At 38.9% G+C, this 14719-nt stretch overlaps 1 protein-coding gene across 12 annotated transcripts in view; it reads right to left on the reverse strand.

Moving 5' to 3' along the window:
• The window catches only part of LOC138320475 (CLIP-associating protein 1-like), a 133826-nt gene that overhangs the window by 29165 nt on the left and 89942 nt on the right, over window positions 1–14719 (reverse strand). For 8 of the 12 annotated variants that reach the window (XM_069263438.1, XM_069263439.1, XM_069263441.1 and 5 more), the window contains 2 exons: window positions 13966–14024; window positions 8729–8998 (listed from right to left, as the gene is read on the reverse strand). In XM_069263438.1, coding sequence (XP_069119539.1) covers window positions 8729–8998; window positions 13966–14024 — 329 coding nt within the window. Of the gene's footprint in view, window positions 1–8728; window positions 8999–10053; window positions 10093–13965; window positions 14025–14719 lie in introns of all 12 variants that reach the window. The other 4 variants (XM_069263448.1, XM_069263445.1, XM_069263449.1 and 1 more) reach the window with 2 other exon arrangements.

Genomic DNA, 14719 nt, shown 5'->3' on the forward strand with positions numbered 1-14719 from the left:
TAGATAATATATATATCTACAAATTACATTACCAAACCGCCAATAATGACTTCATCAAGTTGTCACATCATATGCGATATCTATATATAGCCTAACTCTGGCATGATGACTCAGAATCTGTCATAATAAAAGCACAAAATCCAAAAGCATCACAGAAAATATCAAGGTAGAACGTCAAAATGTAAATATTCACAAAATTGATAGCTCTCCATGTTGATTTTATACCAACTTTATAAACTTGGATGAGCAACGTCCAGTCCCCAGAAGACAATAAGATGTACAGGTGTATCTTATACAGGTATGACCGCCTTTATCCTCATCTGACCGCCTCGTCCGATCTCAGTACAGGTGATGACCGGCGACAATAAACCTGTCACATTGACACACTGTCCTACCTGGACCGGCTAAATATTAATTACTAACAGGTAAGGTGTTTGTCCTGTGTGCATTGACTAATAAACCATTCATGGTCACTATAGGTACTGACCACTAACATAGAGGATAGAACCAATGGTCAATTTAGGTACTGACCACTGTCATAGCTCTAGAACCACTGGTCAATTTAGGTACTGACCATTGCCATAGAGGCTAGAACCACTGGTCAATATATGTACTGACCACTACATGCCATTAAGACTAGAACCACTGATAAATCATGTGACCACTGAAATACAGAATTGGGAAACCACTCGTCAATTCAGGTGCTGACCATGGACAATAACAGAGTTCTGACCAGAGGCTTGAAACACATGGTCTGAACCTCTTCAGCTAACTTTTAGCGGTCACTCAAGTTAAATCCCTTTGCATTAGTATTGAGCAGGTTGACAATTTACCAAGTGTGACCAACACTTGACCAGTATCTTATTTAGTTTTTCTGGTCAATTGACCACTGGTCAAGCATATTTAAATGGATCACAGCAGTGATTTGTTATGAATTTGTTCATTATAGTGGTGAAAATGTAACAGAGGTATGACAAACAGTTCCACGACACAATCGGTATCTGGCATACGAATGAAATAAGGTTAGTTACACAGTATGTTGTCAGAGGTGTAAACAACAGTAGAGGTAGGTATCTATTTATAGCGGTACGGTACAGTTTGAAGCGATCTCTGATGACAATTTTTTATCTGTAAATTCCACACTTTCTCCAGTTCACGTTGCAGTACAACCTTTAACATATGTAAGGTTCCATCCACAATTGTATCTACAAATTTCACAACTTTTGCTGTTTGTTGTATGGTCCAGTTACTTGATATTCTGATCTCATCCAGAATTTGTCCCCAGTAAATCCCACGACTGATCAAAGTAAGTCTGATGTATACTCACGGACTACTATAGTCCTGTGATGTGTGTACTCCCGGTATTTACCAGTACCAGTCTTTATCGGTAAATCCCACGTTTTATCAGAGAAGTGTAACTCTTCCATTCATAAGACCTCTCAGGCCACATTTCGGTCAGTCTGTCCTAAGTGGTCATCGGTCATTGCTACCCTTATACTAGGTGTCCAGAAAGAATTTGATAACACAAAAACCAGAATGATCCACAGAATGTTTAGCTCAGGTAAATCATTTGCTGTAATTCTGGTACAAAATCTGTAAAATGGCTGATAGCATTCTCATTTAGATACTGGCTTCAAGTTAGTTATAGTGCGAAGGTACCCGAAAATTCAGTAAATTCCTCCTGGAATCCTAAAACAAACAAGTCCTTCCTGCTCTGTTTACATCGCGTAATGGATAAGTGACACCACAAGGTCAGAGGTCAGGCACCAGGGAAACAATACCACCGTGATCCATGGGTACAGACACCAGAGACGTCAGCAAAATCACCATTACAAAATCACCATTATAAAATCACCATATCACCATTACAAAATCAAAATTTATCCTGAATATTACAACAAGGACCGCCTCCACATATTTATGGCCATATAATTACGACTCCAATTGGTCACACCTGATCTCCAGCCATCAGTCACACTCCACAGAACATCTATCTGCCTACCCTTGTAAACTGTGGCTGAACTTCTACTTACAAATCTTATAAAATTATCAGTGAAAAGAAATTGTATTTTCCCTAAAATTAAACCATCAAATTGTTTCTCCAAATCCAAATCAACATTGACTTGTTTCTTGTTTTAGTACGTATCCTATGACCATTAGTCAGGAATCTGAGCCACTTATAGTTAACAAATTGTTGAAAGCCTCTTAGCACAGATATGTAAAGTCCTGGCCATTACGAGCATTACCATGTAATTGTAGAGTACTGCTATCACAAAATACCACAATACAGCTGGTCACTAAATTACAGTAGATATCCTTGACTTTTGAAATTTTTGATTAAAAGTTTTATGAGGAAGTTGATTAATTAAATACAAAATATGATAAAAAAGAGGCAAATGTAACAACATTCTACAATTCAGCTTAATAATGTTGATTTTGCAACCCCATCCCTCTCCAATAAAAAGTAGAATAAAATAAAGCATCTTGGCGCCCACCAAAGAATGATCTATGTCTGACAACAGAAAGAGGGATCTTTTCCCTGCTTTTCAAACTTTTACTACATACTATATATGAACCTTGAGAAAGATCCTTTCAGTACTTTCTGAGATATGTAGCAGTAACAAACTTCAATTATCAAAATTCAAGATGGCTACCTGTCGATCATCTTGCTGACCGATCTGTCCCAAAATGCAATATGCACAACTAGGGTCGTAGGGGAACCTACATATGAAATTTGAGAAAGATTCCTTCAGTACTTTCTGGGAAATAGTGTTAACAAACTTTAACTATCAAAATCCAAGATGGCCGTCAGTCGGTCGGCCATCTTGTTGACTGATTGGTCCCAAAATGCAATATGCACAACTAGGGCCCTAGGAGAACCAACATATGAAATTTGAGAAAGATCCCTTCAAAACTTTCTGAGAAATAGCGGTAACAAACTTTAACTATCAAAATCCAAGATGGCCGCCAGTCGGCCATCTTGTTGACCGATTGGTCCCAAAATGCAATATGCACAACTAGGGCCCTAGGAGAACCAACATATGAAATTTGAGAAAGATCCCTTAAGTACTTTCTGATAAATAGCGGTAACAAACTTTAACTATCAAATTCCAAGATGGCCGCCAGTCGGCCATCTTGTTGACCGATTGGTCCCAAAATGCAATATGCACAACTAGGGCCCTAGGGGAACCTACATGTGAAATTTGAGAAAGATCCCTTAAGTACTTTCTGAGAAATAGCGGTAACAAACTTTAACTATCAAAATCCAAGATGGCCGCCAGTCGGCCATCTTGTTGACCGATTGGTCCCAAAATGCAATATGCACAACTAGGGCCCTAGGGGAACCTACATGTGAAATTTGAGAAATCCCTTAAGTACTTTCTGAGAAATAGCAGTAACAAACTTTAACTATCAAAATCCAAGATGGCCGCCAGTCGGCCATCTTGTTGACCGATTGGTCCCAAAATGCAATATGCACAACTAGGGCCCTAGGGGAACCTACATGTGAAATTTGAGAAAGATCCCTTAAGTACTTTCTGAGAAATAGCGGTAACAAACTTTAACTATCAAAATCCAAGATGGCCGCCAGTCGGCCATCTTGTTGACCGATTGGTCCCAAAATGCAATATGCACAACTAGGGCCCTAGGGGAACCTACATGTGAAATTTGAGAAAGATCCCTTCAGTACTTTCTGAGAAATAGCGGTAACAAACTTTAACTATCAAAATCCAAGATGGCCGCCAGTCGGCCATCTTGTTGACCGATTGGTCCCAAAATGCAATATGCACAAATAGGGCCCTAGGGGAACCTACATATGAAATTTGAGAAAGATCCCTTCAGTACTTTCTGAGAAATAGCGGTAACAAACTTTAACTATCAAAATCCAAGATGGCCGCCAGTCGGCCATCTTGTTGACCGATTGGTCCCAAAATGAAATATGCACAACTAGGGCCCTAGGGGAACCTACATATGAAATTTGAGAAAGATCCCTTCAGTACTTTCTGAGAAATAGCGGTAACAAACTTTAACTATCAAAATCCAAGATGGCCGCCAGTCGGCCATCTTGTTGACCGATTGGTCCCAAAATGCAATATGCACAACTAGGGCCCTAGGGGAACCTACATGTGAAATTTGAGAAAGATCCCTTCTGTACTTTCTGAGAAATAGCGGTAACAAGAATTGTTAACGGACGGACGGAAGGACGGACGGACGGAAGGACGGACGGACGGACGACGGACCACGGACGAAAGGCGATTTGAATAGCCCACCATCTGTTGATTTTGCAACCCCATCCCTCTCCAATAAAAAGTAGAATAAAATAAAGCATCTTTACAGTAAGAATTGGTATTTGTTGATTTAAAACCAAGGAACATCTACCGTAAATTAATATTGCTGAGATCAGCCTGAGTGTGAAGTATTTGATTGAGAAATCAAGTTTATAACTTGTGTTCAGTAAGGAAGCGTGTGGCCACCCTTTGTCCAGCCTTCTTGTATTAGATGTAAATATTTTGTTAGCAATATCAGTAAATCCGTGTGGATTTCCATTACAAATCAGATTTCATAATGCAGTTCATTCATAAGCTAAAATCCATGGCCTTGCAGGTGCTTGACTAAATTGACGTGAGATTTATTAAAGCACCTCGACAACACACTAAATCTATAGCCACAGAATGACACAACCTGATCTACAGAACAAGGTCTTTCACTTGAGATAAGTAAATAATATACAGTTTCGACAAAGCTCACCGCCATTTACAACAACTAATATAACGGCATTTCAGAGCTTTGTGACATTAACTGGACAACACCAATTTTTCTGTCGATAGGATCTGTACATGCCGATCTGCATGGACCAGGTCTTTATAACTTCAGATAAGTGAATAATATACCAGTTGGACACCATTATAGAAAGTCTTAATACAGCATTTACTAGTTAAAGCATGCTATTACAAGTTATTGTGAAAAAAAAAAAAAGATCTTTATGAAACTTGAACCTTGTCATTTAAACAATGATTAACAGAAATGACCAAGGTACACTAATATCTGTATCTACCAACTCGCTAAAGGCTTTGACAATGGTTCATACTATTGTATATGATTTATGGAACTGTATATAAGAATAAAGGCCCATGGGGCCTGGTCTACTGCTCTATTATAATGAGCCTGGAACTGTAAGAATAAAGGCCCATGGGGCCTGGTCTACTGCTCTAATGACCCTAAGGATCTACTGAACCCCAACATCATTTGTTACGAGTCAAAGGTCTCGCTGTAGACAGACCCCTACTTAACCGGTTACCTGTAGTATCTATATACTGTACTGACATCACCCTTCGTAGTACTTGATACAAATTTATTTCAATCCGTAGATTTACTAGGTATATCAACACGCTTTGAATATTTTGATTCTTGTATATCATATTCTGTTGAATGATACGTTTATTGGCTGAACCATTTCTTTTTCACAAAATCTTCTGTAAATGATTATTGCTCTTACCTTTGGACTGCAGACCGTCAAAAGTATTGTACAGTAAAGCAAACATGAACTAAATATTGTGAATAAATCATTGGTAAATATTTGCATCATAGATAGTTGACAAACAAAGTTTCATTCTTATTGACACAACTAAAACGCTACTAATCCACCTACTGATAGAAGTAAACTAATCCACTAGGCTAGATATACGAGTACAATTAATAACTCGTACTAATTCTGAGGACAATGGTGTCACCATCAGTACAGTCAATAAAACTCGGTGGTAAACATTCACCCCTGTATTCTGTTACTGTATTCTGTTACTTGTATTACTTTTTCCTATAATCAGAAGGGGATGGTGGTCACCATTCAAGAGTCTAGCATTACAATGATCTTACCCCACCTGCCTCCTTTTGATCTTCTCCGAGATAAAATACATAGGTATATATAAATAGAGATAGCTGTCTTATAAAAGAATTGCTCCATCGCTTATTGTTTATCAAATGTGATTTTCTGCTAAAGATTACAATTTTTTAATTCAAGAAGCAAGATAACTAGAATTCATACACTAGGTGCTACATATATGGTTAAGTTTACAAAGGTGACAGACCAGCTCAGACCTTGACAAGGAAAATGGGGAGTAGCTTATAACCCTGTGTGGCCCATTATTCATCCAAGTAACAGGTGAACTAAGGACACACTCTGTCCCCTACCCCTAGCTACATATACTGGCCAATCCCTGCAATCCCAGGCCCCTGAAGGGCACAGTTACTATGTTAACTACTGATGTACAGGTTGCTTTATCATATAAACTATGACTCGGCAAGGATGATTCACAGGTCTATCATTACACACAAGTTATAGAGTACAATGTAATTAAAATTTCATGTAATTATCATTATATTAATATGTAAATACCATATCACATGTATATAATTATAATGGTATGGAGTGGATATATAACTATACACAGTTATCTGAGCATGGCGTATACTGTAAAAGATCTACAGTAGCAGACTTCAACATGACACACACCAGGTTTTTCTTGGTGAATGCATTAACCTGTACTAAAACTAAATTTCATTGCACAGAGCAATACAAATATGACTTGTGAACTAAACACTGAGTATGTATAGAGGACCAAAATCCTACAGTTCTACATGGTTTACATCACCAAGTACAAAGACAGTGATTTCTATATTTACATCTTCATTGTTCTGATACCAAACTCATTCAGTGAACTGTTTGTACATCTACCATTCTGTAGGCTTTTAGCCCCTTCCACCACCCTATCAACCCCTCACTCTATCATTATTTCTACCATTCTGTAGATTTTTAGTCCCCTCTACCACCCTATCAACCCCTCACTCTATCATTATTTCTACCATTCTGTAGATTTTTAGCCCCCTCTACCACCCTATCAACCCCTCACCCTATCATTATTTCTACCATTCTGTAGATTTTTAGCCCCCTCTACCACCCTATCAACCCCTCACTCTATCATTATTTCTACCATTCTGTAGATTTTTAGCCCCCTCTACCACCCTATCAACCCCTCACTCTATCATTATTTCTACCATTCTGTAGATTTTTAGCCCCCTCTACCACCCTATCAACCCCTCACTCTATCATTATTTCTACCATTCTGTAGATTTTTAGCCCCCTCTTCCACCCTATCAACCCCTCACTCTATCATTATTTCTACCATTCTGTAGGCTTTTAGCCCCTTCTACCACCCTATCAACCCCTCACTCTATCATTATTTCTACCATCCAGTAGGCTTTTAGCCCCTTCCACCACCCTATCAAAACCTCACTCTATCATTATTTCTACCATTCTGTAGATTTTTAGCCCCCTCTACCACCCTATCAACCCCTCACTCTATCATTATTTCTACCATTCTGTAGGCTTTTAGCCCCCCCTACCACCCTATCAACCCCTCACTCTATCATTATTTCTACCATTCTGTAGATTTTTAGCCCCCTCTACCACCCTATCAACCCCTCACTCTATCATTATTTCTACCATTCTGTAGATTTTTAGTCCCCTCTACCACCCTATCAACCCCTCACCCTATCATTATTTCTACCATTCTGTAGATTTTTAGTCCCCTCTACCACCCTATCAACCCCTCACTCTATCATTATTTCTACCATTCTGTAGATTTTTAGTCCCCTCTACCACCCTATCATACCCCTCACTCTATCATTATTTCTACCATTCTGTAGATTTTTAGTCCCCTCTACCACCCTATCAACTCCTCACTTTATCATTATTTCTACCATTCTGTAGATTTTTAGCCCCCTCTACCACCCTATCAACCCCTCACTCTATCATTATTTCTACCATTCTGTAGATTTTTAGCCCCCTCTACCACCCTATCATACCCCTCACTCTATCATTATTTCTACCATTCTGTAGATTTTTAGCCTCTCTAACACCCTATCAAACCCTCACCCTATCATTATTTCTACCATCCAGTAGGCTTTTAGCCCCCTCTACCACCATATCAACCCCTCACTTTATCATTATTTCTACCATTCTGTAGGTTTTAGCCCCCTCTACCACCATATCGACCCCTCACTCTATCATTATTTCTACCATTCTGTAGATTTTTAGCCCCCTCTACCACCCTATCATACCCTCACCCTATCATTATTTCTACCATTCTGTAGGTTTTAGTCCCCTCTACCACCCTATCAACCCCTTACTTTATCATTATTTCTACCATTCTGTAGGTTTTAGTCCCCTCTACCACCATATCAACCCCTTACTTTATCATTATTTCTACCATTCTGTAGGTTTTAGCCCCTCTACCACCCTATCAAACCCTCACCCTATCATTATTTCTACCATTCTGTAGGTTTTAGTCCCCTCTACCATCCTATCAACCCCTCACTCTATCATTATTTCTACCATTCTGTAGGTTTTAGCCCCTTTACCACCCTATTGACCCCTCACCCTACATCTACCATCCGCTAGGTTTTTAACTCTATATTATCTACCATTATCCTTCATACTTAACTGTCACCCGATCCTTATGAACATGCCTTGTTGTCCCTGTATCTACATGCCATTCCTGCTGTGTAAGATTACAATGTCATCTGTGATTACATCATATCACCAACCACCCTGACCATCCCTCTACATAGGAACCTTTACTTTCACCTCCACCGAGTCTACCTTCACAGTGAAAGCTACTTATCTGTTCCACAAAACTAGGCAACAAGCATTCTACAGGAAAACATGGCTTACGAAGAGAACTTGTGGCACCAGCTGTCATCCGTGACAGAGCGGCAGTTTGTGCCGCTGTGCGGCGCCGTGGCGTATACGTTGCATATCCTGAACTTGTTGCTGCGATTGAGTATGGACCGGGACTCGTGCGCCCATATGGACTCGGAGATGTACGTCCATACGGACTTGGACTTGTACGTCCATTGGCTAGGTCAATGGCACTGCTTGACCTCATCATTCTGTCTTTAGGCGTATTGGACGACTTACTGCGTATTGGAGTGTCAAGGTCAGCTGGAACAGGAGTGTGTCAGATGAAGAAGCAGAAATGAATACTAGGCGGGTGGGGGAATGAACAAAGCGTGGGGGTGGGGTAGGAATTACAATGGTAGGGGGGAGGGATTACAATGGTAGGGGGGGATTACAATGGTAGGGGGTAGGGATTACAATGGTAGGGGGTAGGGATTACAATGGTAGGGGGTAGGGATTACAAGGGGTTGAGGGAGTGGCTATAACATGGGGACGGGAAAGGGGCAAGGGAAAAGGTATAGAGGGAGGGATAAAGGGGTAGGAAACGACAGGGAGAAAAAGGAAAGGTAGACAAATAAAATAAGAAGGAAAAAAATCAAATAAAATAAAAAAGGTCTTAAGGGTCTTTTATCGCTCATCAGGTATACCATGATCATACATGGGTATAAATTTCAGCAACCATAATACCAAGCTGATGGCATCATTAGAGTTTCTGAGCATCTTGTTTATTGACAAAAAGTTGTTGGATGTAGACAAACTAATAAATCTTATATAGACAATGGACAAAGCACCATGGCATAAGCTAACTTGCCATTCAGGCAAAAGAACTGAAAAACTACAAAGAGAAGAAAAAAACAATAAAAAGAGGAAGAAAAAAACAGAACAAAGTAGACACTAACAGAAAGTGTTAGTACCTCGCTATACCATATATATACATGTATATACTTTATACAGGGATATATAGTCCGTATACAGGAAACTGTTTCAACAATAACATGGTCTAAATAAAAGAAATATTCCTCAAAACAGTGAAATGGGTTTTGATTTTTCTGTCACAATTGTTTGTGAGTTACCTCCCTTTACATGTTGAAACAGTTTCATTTCAGTGGTTTAAGGTAATATGAACTGCAAACTCAATGTTACAACTCAAAGCAAACAGAGAATCGGTATATAAGAATATAAAACAAGCATCAAACTTGTCAACCGGCTCAAACAAAAGCACAGCAGTAAAGGTGTCTCTACATGGGCAGTGAGTACATGCAGGTCACATGATTATCACATGACAGATCATGTGACCCAACCACCATACTTTGTCTTACCTTCCTTGGATGGTTCATGATCCCCTTCAACATCCATGTCTGGATGTGATATGACAAAAGGAAAAAGTGACAGCATAAACAAAATCATGCTTGCAAAAAAACGTGCATTCAAATCATCCTTTCATTGCATAACATTTCCTAATTAGTTTGATGTAGAGCTGTTTGCAGTCATTCTGCAGAACTACTTGAAAAAGTTAATGGATTGTGTTGTAAAACCAAAGGCTGTAATCGTCTCCTCTGGAATATTTATCTGTACAGACGTTCCACACAAACATCCCCAAGGGATTGATTCCCTCCATATCACATATGGTATAGACATTAGATATATAAGCTGAGGTATAAGTATAGCACCTTCCCCAAGGCTGCTCGCCCCTTACATCTCTCACACAAGCAGTGCACCTTGGGTATGTAAAGGCTTTATATGTGTTGTCAACTTTAACCAGGTTCTGTAGTTAGAAACCATACTCATGCTCAGACAATGTATTACCATACTCCACCTAAAATACTTCATGGTGATAAAAATTGTCTCATTTCTTTGAAATGTCATGCTTATTACTGCTTTTGTTTTTTCTCTTTAACCACTGTAAAACTCCAGGACAGAATATTGCAATGAGTTAAAGTGAACACAGATTGAGAGCATGAGAATGGTTTGATGGATGATAAACATTGTGTATAAATATTTGAATTTCCTGTCAAAATATATGCACAGCATGCAGAAAACATGATTTACATGTGTAACCCCTATAATCCATCACTACTATAAATACAAAGGCTACTAATTATACAGTTATTACCTAATATCAGACTGAGGTCATTGATTCCAGTTTAGTCTCCCCTAAACCAGTTCAATTAAGATAATTTCATTAAATAAGATAATTTAATTATTTAATGTCCAATCCCAACTACTACCACAACCAGAGTAGCACCCGTCCCAAGTTATATGTCACTGGACATTGTAATTCCTGCCAGCTTATGTCCATCCACTGACCACCATATCCACAACCAGCTAGGGTATATGTTATATTCCAGCATGCTGTAACCATCAGTAAATCTCCAGACAAACTGCAATCTTCTCACAACCGAGTAACAACATTTCTACATACCTATGTCCATACCAAAAAACTTTTCTCAATCATCACCAATTTAAGGAACATAATATCAAGCTTTGTTTTGTGTCTATCCCCTTTGTTTTGGGTCTATCCCCTTTGTTTTGGGTCTATCCCATTTGTTTGAGGTCTATCCGCTTTGTTTTGGGTCTATCCCCTTTGTTTTGGGTCTATCCCCTTTGTTTTGGGTCTATCCCCTTTTTTTTGGGTCTATCCGCTTTGTTTTGGGTCTATCCCCTTTGTTTTGGGTCTATTCGCTTTGTTTTGGGTCTATCCCCTTTGTTTTGGGTCTATCCCCTTTGTTTTGTGTTTATCCGCTTTGTTTTGGGTCTATCCCCTTTGTTTTAGGTGTTTTGGGTCTATCCCCTTTGTTTTGGGTCTATCTGCTTTGTTTTGGGTCTATCCCCTTTTTTTTGGGTCTATCCGCTTTGTTTTGGGTCTATCCCCTTTGTTTTGGGTCTATACCCTTTGTTTTGGGTCTATTCGCTTTTTTTTGGGTCTATCCCCTTTGTTTTGGGTCTATCCCCTTTGTTTTGTGTTTATCCGCTTTGTTTTGGGTCTATCCGCTTTGTTTTGGGTCTATCCCCTTTGTTTTAGGTGTTTTGGGTCTATCCCCTTTGTTTTGGGTCTATCTGCTTTGTTTTGGGTCTGTCCACTTGGTTTTGGGTCTATCCCTTTTGTTTTGGGTCTATCCGCTTTGTTTTGGGTCTATCCCCTTTGTTTTGGGTCTATCCGCTTTGTTTTAGGTGGTTTGGGTCTATCCCCTTTGTTTTGGGTCTATCCGCTTTGTTTTGGGTCCATCCCCTTTGTTTTGGGTCTATCCCCTTTGTTTTGGGTCTATCCCCTTTGTTTTGGGTCTATCCCCTTTGTTTGAGGTCTATCCGCTTTGTTTTGGGTCTATCCCCTTTTTCTTGGGTCTATCCCCTTTGTTTTGGGTCTATCCCCTTTTTTTTGGGTCTATCCGCTTTGTTTTGTGTTTATCCCCTTTGTTTTGGGTCTATCCCCTTTGTTTTGGGTCTATCCGCTTTGTTTTGGGTCTATCCCCTTTGTTTTAGGTGTTTTGGGTCTATCCCCTTTGTTTTGGGTCTATCTGCTTTGTTTTGGGTCTGTCCACTTGGTTTTGGGTCTATCCCTTTTGTTTTGGGTCTATCCGCTTTGTTTTGGGTCTATCCCCTTTGTTTTGGGTCTATCCGCTTTGTTTTAGGTGGTTTGGGTCTATCCCCTTTGTTTTGGGTCTATCCGCTTTGTTTTGGGTCCATCCCCTTTGTTTTGGGTCTATCCGCTTTGTTTTGGGTCTATCCCCTTTGTTTTGGGTCTATCCCCTTTGTTTTAGGTGTTTTGGGTCTATCCCCTTTGTTTTGGGTCTATCCCCTTTGTTTTGGGTCTATCCCCTTTGTTTTGGGTCTATCCGCTTTGTTTTGGGTCTATCCCCTTTGTTTTGGGTCTATTCGCTTTGTTTTGGGTCTATTCGCTTTGTTTTGGGTCTATCCACTTGGTTTTGGGTCAACCCCCTTTTTCTTGGGTCTATCCCCTTTGTTTTAGGTGTTTTGGGTCTATCCCCTTTGTTTTGGGTCTATCCGCTTTGTTTAAGGTGTTTTGGGTCTATCCCCTTTGTTTTGGGTCTATCCATCTTCAGTTTTACAACACCCTTAAAAGGAGGTACTGATAGTTTAAATACTTTTAAAGAAAAGGTATGCCATTTAATTTTAAAACAAATGTATGATATTTTATAGAATAATTGAGTGACAACTTATTCCTGTGCTAAACTCTAAACCAGCCTAATTTTCACATCAGATATCCACACTGATCAAGGTACAACCAGATTTCTGTTGATTCAAGTCCAGGAAATGTTTACAGCTAGAGACAGTAAATATCCAGTAAAATGTGGCATTAATTACAGCGTAGATTTAAATACCTTCCTGTCTTACATCTGTTTTAGGGAGGAAAGATTAAGTTATAACAAACAGTAATAAAACTTTGAGCCGGAGAATTCATACCCACAGTTCTAATGTGTCCTGTATTAGTAACAAAATCTGTGTACAAATCAAATGCTCTATGATTGTATAGCTATGTTTTATGCTCAAGATGTCAGACTTCATCACGTTTCAAAAGCTAGATAAAATATTTCACCTCATGCCCAAGGTGGAAGCTGCAGGCAAGCTGATTTTCTTGTTCAGCATAATGAAAAATGTTTTGTGTCCAAAATTATTTAAAACTGAAAATCTGCTTAGTATTCGGAGACAAGTTTTTGTGGCATTCTTTGTACAAGGCTGTAGAGTAGTGTAATACTGCTACTGTTCTAACGGAAATCAACAATAAATACTAAGCAGATTTCTTCAGTCTTAAATGCTGTTAGTTTAATCATGCTTTAGAAAATCTCAAAAATAAAATAATGATAAAAAAAATTAAGAAAATCTAAAAAATAAGCATGAATTTTTTAATCCAAATAAAGATAACAAAACAAAATGGAAAGAAAACTCAAAACAAATCGGGGCGGGAGACTGGATGGACTGAGGGGACAGCAGAGCAAGGGATCAGATACAACAAATATAGCAACAAAATATAAATGTGGCAAATTACTGTGGAGTCAACAAAATATACCATAACCATGGCAAATTACAGTGGAGTCAACATTATCATTTATAGACAAATACTTTAAGCTTGAAATTAAAAGAATGTAGAGAGAAATCATAAGACAGAAGATGTGATTTATTGTGCAAATAAAGAATAAATAATTAGCTGAATGAAATGTTGTGAATTTCAGAGTGACGTGATGTGTGTGTGTGAGACTCTGTGTTATAATTACCTGCCCCTGTGTCACTGCGAGCCGAGCTTACTCTAGAATGCTTCTTCTTCCCAATCCGCCTGCAATTTAGAAACCAGTATTTTAATTGATGAATCACAATATATACCGTATTTTCCCTAATGAGGGCGCCGGGCGCGGGTAAATGACTGAGGGGGGCGCGGTTATTTGAGACCATTTTTAGATGTTTTTTTCTGAAACAGACTATAGTCATCTTGCTTTTAGTTTCGTATTTTTCGGAAACTTATGATAACCAACTTTCGTTTTCAAGTCAAGTAAGTATTGAAATTACATAATAAAGAAGAAATGTATGCACTAGAAGTATTAAACATTGGTTAAATATGTCTGTTCATGGATTTTTTGCATTTCATGCTAGCCTGTTTGTTTACCTTGCGTACACAAAATGGCGGACGGTGCTTTCGATCGCTACTTTCGTTTTGTGGCAGATGGGGAATACCGACAAGAGCACACAATAAAATGCTTAGAAATGATAATATTACTGTTAGTTAGGAACCTTTATCATAGATATACAGTAAGTATTCATAAAACCTGTATAGACATCGCTAAAATGTTGTTGCCAGTTAGTCTTCATCCATACACGTGTGTGGGACATTCAAGTGACACATTTTGTTTTGAACATGGCGTTCTTGCTACTTCTATGTGTAAATACTTGGCAAGTTATTCAGTGCAATAAATTTAGTGTTCATACAAGCTGATTAGATATCTGTTAGGCATCAGATTGATGTAAAAGAGTATT

The sequence above is a fragment of the Argopecten irradians genome, chromosome 4, assembly GCF_041381155.1.
Source record: "Argopecten irradians isolate NY chromosome 4, Ai_NY, whole genome shotgun sequence".
In the NCBI taxonomy this organism is placed as follows: domain Eukaryota; kingdom Metazoa; phylum Mollusca; class Bivalvia; order Pectinida; family Pectinidae; genus Argopecten; species Argopecten irradians.